Consider the following 19429-nt stretch of genomic DNA (forward strand, 5'->3'; position numbering starts at 1 on the left):
TCCTCGCATTTCGGACTGCATACCACCATACATATTCCCTTGCATACCAGGCTGAAAACTAGCTCCAAAATTCCCTGGAATACCCATGCCTCCCTGAGGATAACCCCCAGTCATGGATTGGAACACAGAGCCACCACCAAAATAGCCTGGATGCATAGACTGTTGTGCAATAGATGGCTGTCCGAAAAAGAAACTCTGTGAGTTGGCACCAAAAGTATGTTGCATGTTCGGAAACTGTCCAAAAGATGGATCCTATGGGAAGGCACCACTATTGCCCTGAGGTGGGTTCTTAGAACGCACTTTCTTCTTCTTTTCAGGCTCAGAACGGGATCTCATAAATTCAGCAAACTTCTCACTTTGAGTGAGCTGCATAAACACATCCATTACACCTGCCAAACGATTTTTTAAACTGAGCATCATCTTCCTCTTTACTAGGCATGTCTTCTGGCTGTGTTACATCCTCATATTGTGCATCTATTGCAGCCCGTTCTCCTGCAAGAATATCCTCAGATTCATTTCTCTCAAGAGAGGCCTCTTGCTCTTCCTCTTCATCATAAAAATATTCATCTTCTGTGTCAGACATGTTGCTGAATTTTTCAGCAATGACTTTCCTCGAGACAACCACGAGCTCACCCCCTTAAGAAAGTTGATGATGGGTCCCGGCAACGGAACCTTGAAACCGACCTCTGGTAGAAACCAAAGTGCGGTAGACTAGCAATCACCTTTCCAAATGTAGTCCAGACAAATAACAAATGAACAGGAGCTAGATGCTCCAAAACAAAAAGGAAAACGACACCTGTTGGCCCCAAAGCTTGGCGCCCCTTTCGGTATTTCTTTATTCAAATTCAATGGAAAGTTTAACTGAGTACAACAAAGCCAGTCAGGGAAAGTAAACCTGCATGTCCAATCTGGCAGCCCTCAAGACCTCTTAGCATAGAGGATTCACATACAGATCTGTCCCACAAAAGCAACACACTGTGGTTTCCTCTAATCAACCAAGACAATACAACAGGGCAGCCTTGAGCACGCATTTGGCTGTTCCATGTTCATGGCTTCAAACTCAGCCTAAATACAAATCCACTGTCCAACTCTGCTTCCACCCTTCAAACTACCATACCCTCCTCTCACAAAGGGCCAGAAGAAACAACTCTGCAGCAAACATAAGCCAGTGGAAAGAAAGAAAGATATGTTCAGAGTTTACCAACTGTTATGCACAGTTCTGCACCGGAGGGATTGACCGTACCAGTCTGTACTGGCAGCCGCCTGTATCAGCAACTCTGCAACACACGTGTGCACCTGTCCGTACAGGTTTGTACTTGCAACACACGTGTGTACCTGTCTGTACTTTTCCCCCTGCAGCCGCCTCAAAACTGTACTTGCAACTGTCCTTTTGATGCGCCGCCTCTACCCTTATGAAGCGCCACCGCCTATACCAGCTGTGCGGGACTGAACTGTACCCGTCTGTACCTGCTGGACAGGGCTGTCATTACCCGCCTGCACCTGTCCGTACAGGTCAACACTGCCGCCTATTTGATGCGCTGCCTGCACAGCCGTCGCAATAGCCTGTACCTGCAGCACCCGTACCTGTCGTACCAATGTGTACCTGCAGCCTGTACCAGCCTGTAATAGACGTCTTGCTGCTGCTGTACTGTACGGCTTCTCTCTACGCAGCCAACCAACTTGTACCAATCTCTCTCCACGCAGCCAGCCAGCCAGCCAGCCAGCCGATTCCTCCTCTCCAAAAAGCAAGTGAGAGAGAAAGAGAGAGAGATGGAAAGGAGGCGTGTACTCCAAAAGTGGAGTAGCCCTCCCTCCATAAATATCTTAGGCCCCTTTTTAAAGTTTATTAAAGTTTCTAAGGGCCACTTATGCCTAGGGGCCACCCAAGGTTAAAACATTATAAATATTAAATCCCTTGGTCCCCCTTCACACTTGGGGATGTCCACACATATTACTATTTGTCCGGGCACCCAAGTATGAATCATGAAATAGTTATCTTGCTCACCGACCACCATGCCCACACTTGTGCTGTTCCACTTTCACAGGGTCATGACAAGCAACCTAGGGCCATATATATAGATGGCCTTGCCTCCAGACCTTTTGTATTATGTGTATCGGATCTACTGTATATAGCAGAGTTTATACAGCTTCTCTCTCCCTCTCTCATCTATGTTTTGCTCTCTACAGCAGTTGTCTCACATTTCCGCTGTGCATTCTAACGAGCTCTCCCTCTTGAGAAGCTATGTGTGCAACTCCATTATGAGTGCAAACTGTGGTACTCCAATTGAGTGCACCCATTCCCCTTTCTTGCATTGGTATCAGAGCCTATCTTTTCGACATATTACCATTTTGGTCATCTTGTTGCCTAGAGCAAGCTTTCATGGTGAGCTCTCCCTCTTGAGAAGCTATGTGTGTAACTCCATTATGAGTGCATCGGCTGTTGTATTCGTCTTCAAGGCCACTTCGTGATCGCTGCTGCCGCCTCCTTCATGGTTCGTGACTGCACCTGCTACCACCTCCTTTACCACCTCCTTCACGGGTGTTCTCCTCAAACCCTAAACACCATGATTAAGCTACTTTTTGGCTCATGGAGCTGCCTTCTATTCACTTTGATGCATTTGCTTCTCTATTAAGTCATTAATGCACATTACATGCTCTAATCATGTTCACTAATCATCATATGCTTGGTTAATTCCAAGATTAGCTAGCTTTTCTTTTATGTGTGGGAAGCCCTAGGGTTACACATGGTCCTTAATGATGCTTATTAATCACATGATTACAATGTCTATTAATCACATGGTCCTTAATGAGGCTTAATCCCATGATTACAATGCTTATTAATCACATGATGCAAAAAGCCTCGACATAGCTTGTAAAGTTTGGGGAATTTCTTCACAAAACGGAGGTAATGATTGCCTTATTGCCTTGGATGAAGCTTATTACCTTTCCATTACCTTTCTATGATACAAAATAAGCTCATGATGTTTCGCTTTTGCAAAGAAGTCAAGATTATGAGGCCTCATCATTAAACCCTAACTTCTTGAAGAATGGATGCCTTATTCACATCATTAGTGACATCAATGGTTAATTACATCACTTGAATGCTTCACTAGTGGCCAAGTCTACAATGATGCAAGCTTGGATTATCTTAACGCATCATTAGTGGCTACTTGTGAGCATTGGCTACATTTGGGAGCACACTTGAGTCATTGCATGTGTATTCTTACCATCTATAACCATGATGGTGAAGATTCAATGCTATTGGACATACCAATGAGTCAAGGGATGCTATTACAGCTTGGACTTTCTCAATTGAATGCAAGTACACATGCTAATGTTGTGATGAAGATATATATGGGTGGCTTGACTTGATGTATTGATGTGATCTTATGGGAGAAGCTACACTACATTGAACCAAGCTATCCTCTTCATTGACATTAAACTCTTGTAATGATTTTTGGATTGGATTGGCATGTTGTATAAATGCCTATATTGTAAGTGACTCTACTCATCTCCAAGCAATCTACAATTCGTTATTTCAAGTTCATAGAATCTAGATTGTGGAGAGGATACCTTTAGCATAGGTGAAGAGGCCAAAGGGGAGCATGGCTTGAATCCATCTATCCATGAGTGCCTTGAAAAAGCAAATAGATGGAGGATAAGTCACTTTTTGGGACAAGTTGTATATCTTTTTGCATATTACCATTTTGGTCATCTTCTTGCCTAGAGCAAGCTTTCATGGTGAGCTCTCTCTCTTGAGAAGCTATGTGTGTAAGTGCAAACCGTGGTACTCCGGTTAAGTGCAGCCATTCCCCTTTCTTGCACAAAATCAATAAAAACAAAAGTGCAATCTTGACTCCATGAGAGTCTATGACTGCGTGCTATGACATCCTCACTCATGTCATCAGCACCCAAAAGCATCTTTGTCCTCGAGAAGACTACTTATTGGTTAAATCAAGAATCCCCCCATAACCCAAAAAACCAAGTTCCTCCATTCAATTGGAGAAAAACACAATGCGTTTCTTGGGGTGGGGGGGGGGACACAAAGCGAGAGAGAGAGAAAGAAAGATATATTAAGCGTCTACTAAAGACCCAATGGGCCTATGACAAAGTGATACAATAATGTCCATGGCATATCTCATCATGGAATGGAAAATAAAACAGAAAGAAAACATAAACATAGCTATCTCACTGGGGTGATACAAAACTGTCCACGGAAACTCATCATGGAATACTAAGAACATAAAAAACATAAAAAACATAAAAACATGGGAGCGACATCAGCTCCAAGTAGATGGTATACCACTCTCCAAAATATCAAGCATGGGGCTGATGAGTATGGCCGAGAGGTCTCCCTCAGCTATGTCACGTGGAAAGGTAGCTCGATGGCAGTGGAGCATGTCCTGGATCTGCAGCAGCTGATGAGGTGATCGTGGCCGACGGGGGGGTCGAAGGTGTCGGGCATGCTGAAGTGCAGAGGCTCGGTCCGAGGTAACTCCTCTCGGGCGAGGTAGGTCCAGAGCAGCTCGTGGAGGGTCCACAAGATCCACTATGTTGGTGTCCTCCACCTCTTGGGTCCGGAAGAAACTGGTGATGGTTGGTTGACGAGGGAGGGAGCGGGGTGGCTGGGGCCAAGGCTCTCTCAAGAAGGTGTCCCTGTGTCTGCCGAGCTCAAGCAGGAAGAGGCCCAAGCAACGCTGGTCCTAGAGAGAGAGAGAGAGAGAGAGAGAGAGAGAGAGAATCTGGTTGTCTCTGACAACCAACCTGGTGGTAGGGTGGAAAGAAAGAGAGCGAGATGAAATCTTTTTGTGAGTGACAACAAGCTTGATGGTTGGGTCAGCTAGCTTGTTACTTTTACCATCGTAGTTAATAGATCACCATCAAGCTAGCTTGATGTGTCAACCAAAAAGAGCCATCAAGGTAGTGGGAGGTAACCTAGTGGTTAGATTAGCTTGATGGCTTACTATGTGAAACATCCATTAGTTTGGTTACAGCCACCGGGCTTTCTTAGTTACAACCATTGGCAGAGACCAGTCCATTGATTGAAACAATGTCCAAAAAACCAGCTAGCTGATTTACTGGCCAAGAAAAATTAGCTAGCAGCAGAATACAAATTATATATGACTTGGCAATGTTCCAAAATTCAAAACATTTCAACATAAGTGCGAGAAAACTTACCCCATACATGGTCCAGCTTGATAAAGAGCTCATTCAGGAAAGGTGAAACAGGAGGCTGAAGTAGCATGTAGAGTATGATGTGCAGCACCCACATCACAGATACACACAATCTGCACAAATGCATGAGCAAAGTTGAAGTATCTTCGAAAAATTGCTAAATATCAACAGAAACGCTTACCAAAAACCTAATTTGGTGATACTACAACGTGACACACTCATGATTGCTTTAAGTCTGCACATGATGGAAGATATTGGAATGACACATACATATGGGCATACTCTAGATATAATTGAAAGCGCTCACCCTATGATTCCCAAGAGAAAGTTCGCAAGATAGCCTAAGACTGTCAAAGCCCATGATGCATCTGCCTGTACAAGTGACACAGCATGAAAGAGTCAAACAGCAGCAACAACTGACTGGGTTTTCTACATTCAGGAATTTTTTTGACAGTGCAGGCTACCTTCTCTCCTTGAGGGTAGACTTCTTCCAATGCTTTGACATCATCTTCCAAAAGCAAGAGTTCCTGCACCAGAAATTTTGAAATACCTATATGCATAAATCAAAAGCTTGAGCATCACAAAACTGTGGAATCGGTCCATCCATATGAGTTCAAAACCGTGAACTCGTTCCCTTGTAAAAGCCAGGTGACCAATCCACAAGTGCAAGCCACATCTCTAACACTAAGTAGAGGCGATTATTGTGTGGATTAGAGAAATATACGTTTTATTAAACCAACCTGCTGAATCATCTTTACATTCTTCCTCCATTTCCGACCTTTCTTGCCGCTTCTCTCTTCTCGTTGGAGAGCCAGTGCCACTTCTCGTACATCTCTTGCACGCTTGCCCAACTCTGTTGCCTCCTGCACGTGAACACCAGTTTGCAATTCTTAAGAGTACAATAACATCACCATCCATAATACATATGGCAGTTCTTGATTGAGAACATGAGCGCATGTGGATGTGGTTGTCAGTGCAGGGCAGGCATGCAGTGCTTGGTCTCATAAGCATTCGCAGCATACCATTCAAGAATCCTTGTGATTAATATAAACGCCTGTTGACGCACGTACTTCCATTTGATGGACACATAAACATACTAGTTGTGCATATATGTGCCTGCCTTCACCTTTATATACTGGGATCTGGTAATGATAGCCTTTGGACGACGAAGGAAACTAAATATCATGCTCAATGGTAAACAAGCTATTCCAACCCCACCAAAAACCTGCAACATAATCGCTAGCATTGGTCAAGAATTTGACCCTAAATTTGAAAGGCAATAAGATCCTTGCTTATAGGTACGTTGAAACAACATTCTGTGCATATAACAACAAAGTTTGATTCCTCCATAGAAAACATACCGAAAAAAGCACCGATCCCACAATGGTGGTTAGAGCCACAACATATTCAGGAAACGATGTTGTGAATGTCCAAGTCGCCTTCGAGTTCGGCGCAAGATAAGAATAGCACTATTCCACACAATCACAAGTCTTCTTAGACCGATCATCCAGCACCTTTGATGTCTTAAAGAGTTATCTGAAGTTCAAACTTTAGTCCCAATACATGTTTCTACACTCAGACCTCAATCCCAAAACCTAGCTCAATCAAAATTGCAGTTATCACAAAATATTAGTTTAACGGTTCCCCAAAAGTGCAAAATATAACTTAGATAACTAGTAATGTTGGTAATATTCACCCATACACAAAATCTACTCCCTCATGAGCAAGAACTTGCTGTATCTATAATCAGTGCTAGTGCAACATATATGAAATGTGGCTTCCCTGAGTAAGACATAAAACCAAAAACGTGCCCAGATGCACCAGCAAATGCAAGTGAAAAAGTATAGCCTTTCAGCTGAGTGAAAGTCTCCAGCCAGACATACCATCTAGTCAATCATTGCTTGCCTATACCATTGACAACTATACCAAGTTTCTTAGCACATAATCAATGTACATTGTGGTTTAAATATGTGCATGAGTGCACACACACACACACACACACACACACACACATATTGCACAAGCATATATATTAGCGTCTTAAGATACCATATTTATGTCAAATTAGAAAAGAAATAGAAACCCAAACACCAAGAAGTTCACTTACTGAGATTCTCTCACTAGAAGTGTTGCCCAAGCAAGGACGGGAACTAGTCAAGGAAGAAAAATCAGTGGTGAAAGATGTTGCCACAGACGAAAGGCGCTGGACTGTGAAGTCCACTTTGCCCACTAGACCTACAAAAAAGACAAGCAAGCAAAATGTTAATCAGTAGAAGGGACAAAGCAAATTTATAATTGCATGTATGAAGCTGACATAAGTTCATCAGGCTTCCAAAAACAGGAAAAGCATAATGCTGATTTGAGACCATTGCAAACTATGCAAAGTACATTATGAAGCAGATATAAGTTCTTCAGGCTTCAAAAACAGGGAAAGCATAATGCTAATTTGAGACCATTGCAAACTATGCAAGGTACATTTGTTTTCAAAATTGGTAACAGTAGCCCTGCAATCTCTTGCCACAGTTGGCCAACCTACCCCCACTTCAGCGCACTGCCAATGTGGGCTTGGCCTATAAGGGCATGTAAACAATACAAGCTTCCTTTTCTTGGCCACATTACCCAGTTACAACCTTTGATACAAAGATTCCTACTAATGATTAGAGAATCTTGAACCTGTAAATTATATCACATGTGCATAACCTTCTTTTCCTGCCCAATATATGCAACTCCTCAATTAGACCTTGTCCCCACCAAAACACTTGACCTAAGGCTAGATTCAGCCCAAGGTACAACTGATACAATTAGTGGTCTTCTCTCTCTGGTGCAATCAAGTACATAGCTGCAGCATCCATGTGTCCAACTGACACGGGCACATACAAGGTCGGCACACACTTGAAAACCACCCTTACCGAGAATCATCAAAAAGGTACAGTTGCGAGTGGAGCCCTTGGTTCAGCCGATACAGGTGGTACTCCAGCAAGTACAACAGGTACAGCAGGTTCTTCAACAAGTACAGTTGGAGCAGCAGGTACAGTACTTGGTATAGCCAGGTACAACAAGGGTAAAGTATGGCCAAAGGGTACAGATGGCGCTGCTGTAGTCCGTACAGCAGGTACAGGGCGGCCTGTTGGGATTCCGAGCTATATGTGTGAACACTGTCTATGAGTGTGTATGTTTGTGTGAACCCACCCATAGGTGTAGATAGGATAAGTGTGCCACGTGTCACTTGTCGTGTGTGTGTGTGTGTGTGTGTGTGTGTGTGTGTGTGTGTGAGAGAGATATTTCTATGGGTCAAAAGATAAGGCTACATGCCTATAAAAGCAATGTACTTGGTGAAGGTTATCATATCAATCAATCAAATCATCAGATTCATGCAATCTAGCTCTCTCTCTCTCACTCTACAGCTCTCTCTCTCTCTCTCTCTCTCTCTCTCTCTCTCTCTCTCTCAACATGAAAAACAGTTGGAAGGCCTCCGCAAGGAGATACAGGGCAAGAATAACAAGATTGAAGAATTGGCAACCACCAGGAGGAGGAGATTCGGATGTTGAAAGATATGCACATGTAACAACAGGAAATGCTAGAGACTGCAATTCTTTTTTGGTGGTCTGCAATTCTTTTGCAGACCACCAAAAAAGATTGGGTGGAGGTGGTGAAGAAGCACAAACCCCCACAGAGCATGATGAGGAGAAACAGAGGAAGGATAGGACCCTCCATGTGCGAGTGCGGGGGCTACAAGTGGGGGCTTCCCCCTAGGCGGATGCCATGACACTTTGCCAGATGATAGGAGTGGACGGAATCCCCCCCCCCTTGCAGATACATGGAGGGTAGGCAAGGATATGACATGAGAGCGGCCCCTCATCATCAAATTCCCTGATGCCACTAGCAGACGGGCTGCCCTCAAGGGCACACAAGTGTACACGGGAGATGATCTCACCCCAACACAGGTGGCACACCGGCATGAGGCGATGGTGACAGTTCATGAGACCCGTAGAGCAGGCAAGTGGGCTATCTAAAGAGATGGTAGGGTCATTATCCCTGAGCGCCGTCCCAAATAGGGACGCGGGGTCTATGAGACCAAACACCTGAGGTTGGCAGTATGGAACTGCAATGGCACCCTGTGGTCGAATCCAACAGGTTTGAGCAAGATTCTCACAAGCAAGGATGTCATTTTCTATACAAAGACGGGTCTATGAGACCAAACACCTAAGATTAGTAGTATGGAGCTGCAATGGCACCCTGTGGTCGAATCCAGGAGGTTTGAGCAAGATTCTCACACGCAGGGATGTCATGTTCTATACAAAGACTCATCAGAGCCCTAGGAGAGGCTTACCATACACAGCCGGGTATAAGTGGGAGTTAGCTTTCTGAGGCGAGACCCACACACATCAGGAGTATGTGGCTCAGGAGGGGTAGTTGTCGTTTTTAGATCCCATCTCTGGCAGATTCTCAGCATCATCCGGAAGGACAACCGCACAGCATGGCCAATCACTCTACTTATCATTATATGGGGATATTATGGAGTTCTCACAGCTAAGGGAAGTCCTCCTGCTCAGGGACTTCAACACCAGGATGGGGAGTCAGCAGGTCCCATTACTCGATCTAGACGACCCTATCAGACTACAAGAGCTGGACATCACTGCCACGGGGTTGCAATGATCATCACAAAACTGTAAGGAGGTCACAGTGTTTCTTAGAGCTGGGAGTTGCACATGGTATTGTTATCTATAATCGGATGTCCCGATGGCCCTCCTTTGATGCCCTCACCTCCTTCTAATAAGGTGGGATACAAAGGATCACACTCCTAAAACCTAGGAGGGTTACTATTTTTGGACGACCCCAATGGAAATTCCATTCGCATCATTACATCCGTAAGCAAAGCAAATGGGGGGACTTGCTGAAGCACCTTTGACAGAATGTCTACGAGTTGAGATATTTTTGGAGATGAAATTTATGGGTAGGAACCATCTCTTATATTGGGACATGTGGCATGATAGCGGATCAAAGTGAGAGAAGTGGCTCACACTTGTCACCTCAGCTCTCCACTTGTCATTATAGCTTTAACTTGCCATTCTAGCTCATGAGAGCCCCAAATCTATAAATTGGAGCCCCTTCTCTTCATTTGAGCAAGCCCTATTGTTGCAAACTAGACTCTATTATGTTGGCAACTCTTCTCTGTTCTTCATGGTTCTCTACTCCAAGGTTATGGCTATTTCAAAGCTGCCCTAATGTTGGCTGCTCTCTCTCTCTCTCTCTCTCTCTCTCTCTCTCTCTCAAGCTGCCCATGAAGTGTACCGGCTGTTAGCGACTATTTTGAAGGCTTCCGCGAAGAAATATTGAAGGCTGTTGGAATATATATCATCTCCAAAGGGTCTACATGTACCTTTGCATGCTTGTATTGGTCATTTCTATGAGGCCCTGCATTGTAGACATCATCTAGGGTTTTTCTACCATTTATGAGTCTCTTTTAGGCTTTTTATAGCATATTTATGCTACACGACTGTTGTTGGCCTGCTACAGCTAGCCAACCAGCTCATATGAGGGATATATAAGGGAGCACACCGTTCTCATTTTTCATCTCATTCTTGCATATTTGTTGGAGGTCATTGGCTGTTGCAACAGTCTATTATGCTTGTAAGCACCTACAGGCTTCCCTCGTGCTCATTTTCAACAATATCAACTCTCCACAGCCTTCTATAGTAGTGCTTTTGCCTACAACCTGTGTTTGCTCTTTCTTTCATGGTATCAGAGCCCAACCCTGATCTACAAACAAGAAATTGCTGCATTTTTTTGATCGGCGGCCCGTCCATGCTGTAGGCGGCGGATAGCTTCCTGTACCATCGAGTGGGTAAAGAAGCTAGCTGTGGTAGGTCGAGGCTCTTATGGCTGAGGTATAGGTGGCTGCTGTGGGGCGTGGTATAGGCCCTCTGCATATGAGTGCCATGTCTGTGGGTCTGCAATAGGTGTCGGTGTCCGGGGCTCTCTGAAGTGCCGCCATGAGACAGGGCTATCTCTACTCATGAAGAAATGAAAGATCTCTAGCTCCTGTATCTCTGCGAAGGCCCGCCTTTTGCGGCGAGTAAGTCTCCTCATCTCTCTCCTCGACTCCTGCGCTGTGATGTCTCCCAAGGCTCTCTATATGCGGAGCCGTGAGTATAGGACTCCGCACTCGTCATCATACCATCTGTTCTGGGGCATAGTCCCAGATCTCGCAGGCTCTCCTGAGTGGACACGATGTGGGAAGCTCTGTAATGCAGCCATGTGTAGGAGTGATGCCAAATGGGCTGTAATGGTATCCATTGGTGCCAGGGGATCCATGAGTAGGAGCCCATCCTCTACTCTGCCAGTGTATACGTCTGCCATGTCATGTGTGAAGTAGATGGTAGTGTGTGGCGTCGGTATGTGGGGGGCTGGTGATACTGGTGATCCGGCTAGTGAAAATGCCAAGTATGTATGATCTGCCCCAATAGGACGAGGTGGGATGGAGAATGAGGTGACAAGCTGTGATGCCTCCAAAGACCCCATAGTCTACCACCGCGCCTCCGGTCCGTGTATGACCCCCATGTGGGAAGCATGTCAGCCCTCCTGATCCCGGCCACTGTAGCATCCCGTTATAAATAACGAAACGATGCCTGGCTCCCAACTCTAGTAAGTGGTCCCCATAATGTCCTCTGTCTGGTCCAGTGTCCTCTGATGCCCGACTAGCCCCTATCTCCTCTGGATCCACAGGGTGGAGGATCTCCATGTCATCATGGTCATACACCTCGCACTGTCTGCTCTGTGTGTGGGCATTGAAGTCGCCCGTAAGAAATACTTCCCCTAGTGTAGAATAATGCATAATCTCCTCTGACAGACAAGTGTATGGCAAGGCTCCTGTCTCCTCCTCCTGTGGCATGTCCTCTGTAATGACATAGGAGGATCCTGATGGAGATAAATAACATAGAGCTATGTATATAACCCTGTCCTGTGAGAGCTGTAAGCTGATCCACATGTATCTGGCCTCTGGATCCTGTGCTACCACTCTCAGTCTCCCCTGTCATCAACTTATCCACCTGTAAGGCCAGCAAGGAGAGAGAAAGAGGGCTGCCGTACTTGCTGTACAGCTGCTATACACAGGCTGTTCTCAGCACCTGTACGGCCTGCACCCTAGAAAGAGAGTGCTGTACTGCTGCTGTACTCTCTGTATGACCAGTGTATGAAGGGGCTGGAGTGCTGTACGGCAGAAGCTCCTCAGTACGGCCTGTGCAAGAAGAGGAGAAGAAGCTGCTGTACCCTGTGTACAGCCTGCGCAAGTAAGTGGGGCAAGGCTGTGTGCTGTACGACCCGCACAACAAGGCAGATGAAAGGGGGCTGCCCGACTGCAGCACCAGTATGGTCTCCACAGAGAGAGAGAGAGAGAGAGAGAGTGCGAGCGTTCTGCAACTGCTGTCCCCCTGTCTGGATGTGCATCCCTTCTCCTCCTTTTCATAGAGTTGACGAGCCTGTTAGAAGTCATCTCCTGTCTTTATCACACACCAGGGCCTTTGTTGTGGGTGTGCCCGCCCTGTATAGGTGTTTTATCATTTTTCCTCACTCCCCGTATTTTTTCCCCATTTTTCCATGGTGTGGGTGGCTGCCACAGACTGGCAGGAGACTTCTGATACTCGTCGACTGCACTCTTGTACAGTGGAGCTGGCCGGCCTGATCAGAAGGTGTCGTGGAGTTTTTTGCTGCTGGCCGGCTGCATGATGGGGCCATATAAATAGGCCCCATTGCCCCACATTGTATTCATTCAGTTTTTCCTCGGGATCTTGTGTATAGAGAAGAGTTATACGCCTATCTCTCTCCTTCTCTTGTGCTGTCTATTTTCTGCACTCTACTTGCTTTTGTGGTCTCAGATTTGGTTATCATTTCCACTGCGTATTTTGACATGGTATCAGAGCCCTAGGCTCTTGAAAGATCTTGGGAGTTTTCTGAGCAAGAGGGGGATAGTTACGTTGCTGATTGGTGGACTATTTGGACTGTTCGGGAAGAGAAGTTGCAAGAGGAAGGCGGGCTAAGGTGCTGGACAGCCACTTGCAGGTTTAGAGTTTTTTTTTCCCACCCACCCACCCTTTTTTAGTTACATCCCCGCGATGGCAGATTTGTTAGAGATGGCTGAGAAGCATGTGAAGATCCCGACTCTCCCCACGTTCCCAGTGGACCGTCAGTTAGACGGGAACAATTACGGCATCTGGAAGGTTATGATGCAGTCTGTACTGGAGTCATATGACCTTGCTGATTTCATCGTTATCGGGGTTCCACGGCCGGAAGCAGAGGAAGGGGAGTTACTATCAATGAAGAAGGACCGCGAGGCACAGGCACAGATGTGGGATCGTGTCAACGCCAAGGTCCGGTCATTTATTATCCTCAATTGCACACCACAAGTAATCAATCACGTAAAGCATATGACGTTGGCCAGAGGCATATGGCAGCACTTGGCTTCTCTTTCTAACAGGGTGCATCAAACACCAATGTCCTGTGCCTTATACACCGCAGCAGAATGGTGTAGCTGAAAGGAAAAATAGATCTCTCATGGAGATGGCAAGATGCATGGTGAAAGCACAAAAGTTGCCTCACAAATTTTGGATGGAAACTATAATGTGTGCAACTCATATGTTGAACAGGTGTCCAACAAAAGCTTTGAAAACCATAACACCATTTGAGGCTTGGTATAGCCGAAAGCCAACTTGGATTATATGCGTACATTTGGGTGTTTGGCATATGCACATGTGCCAGAACAACTCCGAACAAAGCTAGACGACAAAGCAATTAAATGCATTTTTGTGGACTACAGCAATGAGAGCAAAGGATACCGTCTTTATAATCCAACTACACGAAAAAATTTTGTCAGTAGAGATAAGGTATTTGCTGAAAATTTAGAACAGCTCATGTACAGCTTGTATAAAAGCAATGATACAGGCATACAGGACATGTTTGATGGACTTTTACCCATTGCAATTAGGGGGGATTCAGATCAGCCAGCCCCTACACAAGAAAATCCTCATGTAGAACATGCGGAACAGCCAACCATTCAGCCCCCTTCTATGGAAGAAGTGGAAGATCTTGTCAGGGAAGAGCAAACAGCCATAGACACAGCCAAGTCAGTGCCAAGATGGTTGCTGAAAACTTTGCAAGAAAGCAAACTTGCAGCTCCACTCACAGGTAGAACAAGGGCTAGTTCCAGCCATGCTTTGAATATACATCGTGGGGAGTCTGCATTAGCAATGGGTGGTCTCTTTGATTCAGAAGAGCCTTCTTCTTATGAAGAAGCACATGAGAATGAGCATTGGTTGCAAGCTATGCAAGCTGAAATTTCTTCTATCATGAAGAACAATACATGGGATCTTGTGGGATTGCCTAAAAAAAAGCATGTAATTGGAACAAAGTGGGTGTACAAAGTCAAAAGAAAGTCTGATGGTACTATTGACAGGTACAAAGCAAGACTTGTGGCTAAAGACTACTCCCAGAAAAAGGGAATAGATTATGAAGAGACTTTTGCTCCTACTTCGAGAATGACCACAATAAGATCAGTGATTGCATTGGCTGCACATAAAGGATGGAAAGTGCATCAATTGGACATCAAAACTGCATTCTTAAATGGGGATTTACAGGAGGAAGTATATGTAAATCAGCCCATTGGTTTTGTAGTTCCTGGTGAGGAACATAAAGTATGCAGGTTACACAAAGCATTGTATGGGTCAAAGCAAGCTCCAAGAGCTTGGTATGATAAGATACATGCTCATCTAACCAGCCAAGGTTATGAGAATAGTCCAGCTGAAAGCACATTGTATGTGAAGAAAACCGATGCCGATATTCTCATAGTCATCTTGTATGTAGATGACATGCTCATTACAGGTACTAGCAAAGCACAAATTTCAGATTTCAAAGCTGATTTGAAAGCTGAATATTTGATATGTCAGATTTGGGGCCTTTACACTACTATCTCGGCATACAGTTTATGCATACATATGATGGCATTGTTATGCAGCAAACTAAGTACATAAAAAGTTTACTAAAAAGGTTTCACATGGATGAATGTAAGCCCATTTCTACTCCGGTAGAACCGTAGAACCAGGTGTACGGCTTACTATGCATGATATTGAAGAGCCTTTTGAGGCCGGCATTTACAGCCAGGCAATGGGATCAAAGTCACATGGGGACGGGGGACGGGGACGGGGACGGGGAAGTGCCGTCCCCGTCCCGGGGACGGGGTCGAGAACGGCAAAAAAAAACCTCTTTTTTAAAAGCAATTTAGGAGTTGTATGCATGACATACATATAGAGACACACTTTGAACAAAATTTTACACCGAATAGACAAAAAAACAAGAGTCATTTTGAGCAAAATGCGCTAATAAAACATCGATGGCACACTGATTATGTGATTGATAGTCTGATAGATACAAAGAGATAAGTACATGCCTCATGGGCAGTGAGGGTTACAAAAAAGAGTGGGTACAAAATAGAGATACTAGATAGATCACAATAGATCATGGCCATTGGCAGTGGGCACAAAAAAGGTGAGATGGCTCAAGACTCAAGAGTCAAGCCTCAAGCTCCTGAAGTGCTAGCCTCGCGGGATGCTTGGAAGTCGAAGTCGTTGATGCCATTTGAAGCCTCCTCCTCCCCCTCAGGCTGTAGCTCCTCCTCTACCTCCTCAAGATGCTCCTGAGCTGCAGGATCCTGCTGTGCCATCTCCCATTCGGTGAAGGGATCCGCCTTCCCTGTTGCTGTCGCACATAGCATGCGCAAGTTAGCGCTCACAAAAACCAAATCACTTGCCCTTTGCACTTCAAGGCGGTTCCTCTTCTTAGAGGCAATGTGACTAGTGTAGTGAACCTCATCCCACCATGACCTCATCCCACCATGACCATGTGTGCACCGCCGGCCTCCTTCGTGAAGAGCCCGCAACGGAAGATGTGGCGGCGGCGCCTTCACCTTGAGATGCCATGAATGATGATAGTGTGAGAGAGAGGGAAGAAGGGTGCAATAGAGAGTTGCAAGTTGCCGCTTGACTCTTGAGGCTTGCAAGTCTCAAGAGGGATGGATCATGGAACTTGGAGAGAGAGAGAGAGAGAGAGAGAGCTTGGAATTTGGCACAATGTAGATAGTATAGAGAGAGAGAGAGGGCTAACTTGCCACTTAGGCCTTGAGGCTTGGACAATGGAACTTGGAACTTTGGAAGCTTGAGGCTTGAGCAATGAGTGTGGAGAAACGTCCTAAAGTGTGCCTTTTTTTATAGCTGGAAATCTGCCCGTTTCTGGCCGTTTCTGGCGTCCCCTCACTGCGTCCCCTGCCCGTCCCGCATTTCGGGAACGCGTCCCCAGGACGACTTCATGCGTCCCCAGACTGCACGGCGTCCCCTGCGCGTCCCCCCGTCCCCAGCCATCCCCGTCCCCGCATCCCGCATCCCGCATCCCTAAGGGCCGTCCCCGCATCCCCGTGTGACTCTGAATGGGATGCCTCATTTACTTGTGTAACACGAGGCCAGACATATCTTTTGGGGTGTCTTTGTTGAGCAAATTCATGCACAGCCCAGGCACAAAGCATTGGCAAGCAGTCAAACGCATTTTTCGTTATCTTAAGGGTACCCTGGATCTTGGTTTGTTCTATCCCAGGGGGGCAGCTTGCAGCTTTATGCATACAGTGATTCAGATTGGGCTGGAGATTATGATACCAGGCAATCCACCAGTGGGAATTGTTTTTTTCTTGGCAGTTCATGCATATCTTGGTTGAGTAAAAAGCAACCCACTGTTGCTACATCTACTTGTGAGGCTGAGTACAGGGCAGTCTTTACAGCTACAGTAGACTGTGTATGGTTGAGGAGACTATTGGCTGATCTTCGTGAGTGTCAGCAAACACCCACAACCATTCTCACTGATAGCCAGAGTGCTATGGCCGTGGCATGAAATCCAGTATTTCATGCACGTACCAAGCACATTGAGATTCATTATCACTATGTCAGAGAGAGGCTACATGCAGGGGAGATCAGTTTATCTTATTGCCCTACACAGGATAATGTTGCAGATCTATTCACAAAGGCTTTACCTCGAGAAAAGTTTGAAGCTTTCCGCAAAGCTTTGGGCTTACTCTCATACAGAGAGTGATCTGCTACCTTGTACAGGTTCACACTTCCACTACAGGGGGGATTTGTAGGCATATGCTCACTTATGGTAGTGCTATGTGTGAACACGGCTTAACCGAGGGCACTTTTTCCCATGTGGTTTTTCCCCTTGGACATCAAGTGTGAAAGGACACTCTAACATATAATATTTTGTACTTCTATATTATATGGATGTGGCACACATGCAAGGGTTGACTTGCATTTTGTGGATACCACACTTTTGGCTGTGCAATTGCATCCTGCAAGTCAAAGACAGATACAGTCAATCACTCTCTCTGCCCGCTTCCCCCCCAGCTCGCCAGTTCGCCTCTCTGTCCCCAGGCTTTCGCCCCTTCGCTGCCCAGTTCCAGTTCGCCTATTTGCCCCCCTTCGCTGCCCAGTTCCAGTTCGCCTCTCTGCCCGCTTCCCCCCCAGCTCGCCAGTTCGCCTCTCTGTCCCCAGGCTTTCGCCCCTTCGCTGCCCAGTTCCAGTTCGCCTATTTGCCCCCCTTCGCTGCCCAGTTCCAGTTCGCCTCTCTGCCCGCTTCCCCCCCAGCTCGCCAGTTCGCCTCTCTGTCCCCAGGCTTTCGCCCCTTCGCTGCCCAGTTCCAGTTCGCCTATTTGCCCCCCTTTCCCCACCCACCCCTGCTCCGTTCGCCTATTTGCCCCCCTTTCCCCACCCACCCACCCCTGCTCAGGCCCCCAAGGCAGCAACATAACTCTCTCTCTCTCTCTCTCTCCTCCCTGCCTGTGGGAAGGACTGCAGAGTGATTTGGAGGAATGGCCCCGAGTCTCCAAGAGAAACTCGAGGCCCTCGAGATGGCAATGAAGGCATTAATCAAGGAGAACAAGAAGACATCCGATTCCAACCTCAATGAGGTGGAAAACAAACTACACAAGCACATCGTAGCTCTCGAAGCACGGGTCACGAACCTCGAACAAGAGAACACGGCACTCAAGGAGGAGGTGAGTGCATTGAAAGTGGAAATGGTAGCCATCAAGAATGCTGAGAAGGAAGAAGGGGAGATCAATGACAACACTCTCACGGCCATCAAAGAAGAGATCTCCAAGGAGATCACAAAGGACATGGAGGGAAAGCTCGAAGCCAAGCAGTCAGGATGGGTCGAGGTGGTGAAGAAGAACATCCGTAAAGAAGTGAGGGAGGAAACTCAAAGGGAAGAAAACCAAATCATTCACACCACCATTGAGGAGGAGAAGATGAGGCATGCCCGCCGCCTCAACATTCGAGTCACAGGTATAGCCGAGACACCCGACTCCACTCCCGAGAAAGATGGACAGCTTCTATGCATGAAGCTCGGTTACAAGGAAGAGCACCCTCTCCCCTTCACCAAAGCATGGAGAGCCGGGAAAGACTCAACACGCAAGCGAGCCCTCATCCTACAGTTTGCAGGAGAGACGGAGAGGGTCACCTTCATGAGGAAGAGGGTCATACTACGGGGTTTAGAGGGAGCTCCTATTTTCTTGGATGATGATCTCACGAGGATGCAGCTTGAGCATAGGAGAGCTTGCATGCCACGAGTCTTACACGCGAGGAGAGAAGGCAAGAAGGCCTTCTATCGAGATGGTCGGGTCATCATTGATGGCCGGCCCATGGATTAGCGGTTTGGGGCCTATGGGACACAGACCAGGCCACTGACAGAGATACACATAGCAGTATGGAACTGTAATGGTTCACTATGGGTGCAGCCTGGACGACTGGAGCATGTTATGGTGGGGAGAGACATCATACTTCTGACAGAGACACATCAGAGCCCAGAGAGAGGGCTACCTCGAGTAGAGGGATTCCAGTGGGAGTCAGCATACAGGAGGACCACACGCCAGGGTACCTCGAGAGGGTCGGGGGGAGTAGCAGTCCTATTCAGACGGGAGCTACAGGGGAGACTGAGAGTGGTAGCACAGGATCCAGAGGCCAGATACATGTGGATCAGCTTACAGCTCTCACAGGACAGGGTTATATACATAGCTCTATGTTACTTTTCTCCATCAGGATCCTCCTACGTCATTACAGAGGACATGCCACAGGAGGAGGAGATAGGAGCCTCGCCATACACTTGTCTGTCAGAGGAGATTATGCATTATTCTACACTAGGGGAAGTATTTCTTACGGGCGACTTC

General features: G+C 46.5%; 1 protein-coding gene across 4 annotated transcripts in view; it reads right to left on the reverse strand.

Annotated features, from left to right (window-relative positions):
- The window catches only part of LOC147606693 (LIMR family protein Os06g0128200-like), a 52701-nt gene that overhangs the window by 23688 nt on the left and 9584 nt on the right, over positions 1 to 19429 (reverse strand). For all 4 annotated transcript variants that reach the window (XM_086791986.1, XM_086791987.1, XM_086791988.1 and 1 more), the window contains 7 exons: positions 7283 to 7410; positions 6537 to 6644; positions 6302 to 6400; positions 5916 to 6038; positions 5640 to 5702; positions 5483 to 5547; positions 5179 to 5288 (listed from right to left, as the gene is read on the reverse strand). In XM_086791986.1, the coding sequence (XP_086648112.1) occupies positions 5179 to 5288; positions 5483 to 5547; positions 5640 to 5702; positions 5916 to 6038; positions 6302 to 6400; positions 6537 to 6644; positions 7283 to 7410 (696 nt within the window). The remainder of the gene's footprint in view (positions 1 to 5178; positions 5289 to 5482; positions 5548 to 5639; positions 5703 to 5915; positions 6039 to 6301; positions 6401 to 6536; positions 6645 to 7282; positions 7411 to 19429) is intronic.

The sequence above is a fragment of the Cibotium barometz genome, chromosome 57, assembly GCF_041138505.1.
Source record: "Cibotium barometz isolate CiBa-2024 chromosome 57, ASM4113850v1, whole genome shotgun sequence".
Classification (NCBI taxonomy): domain Eukaryota; kingdom Viridiplantae; phylum Streptophyta; class Polypodiopsida; order Cyatheales; family Cibotiaceae; genus Cibotium; species Cibotium barometz.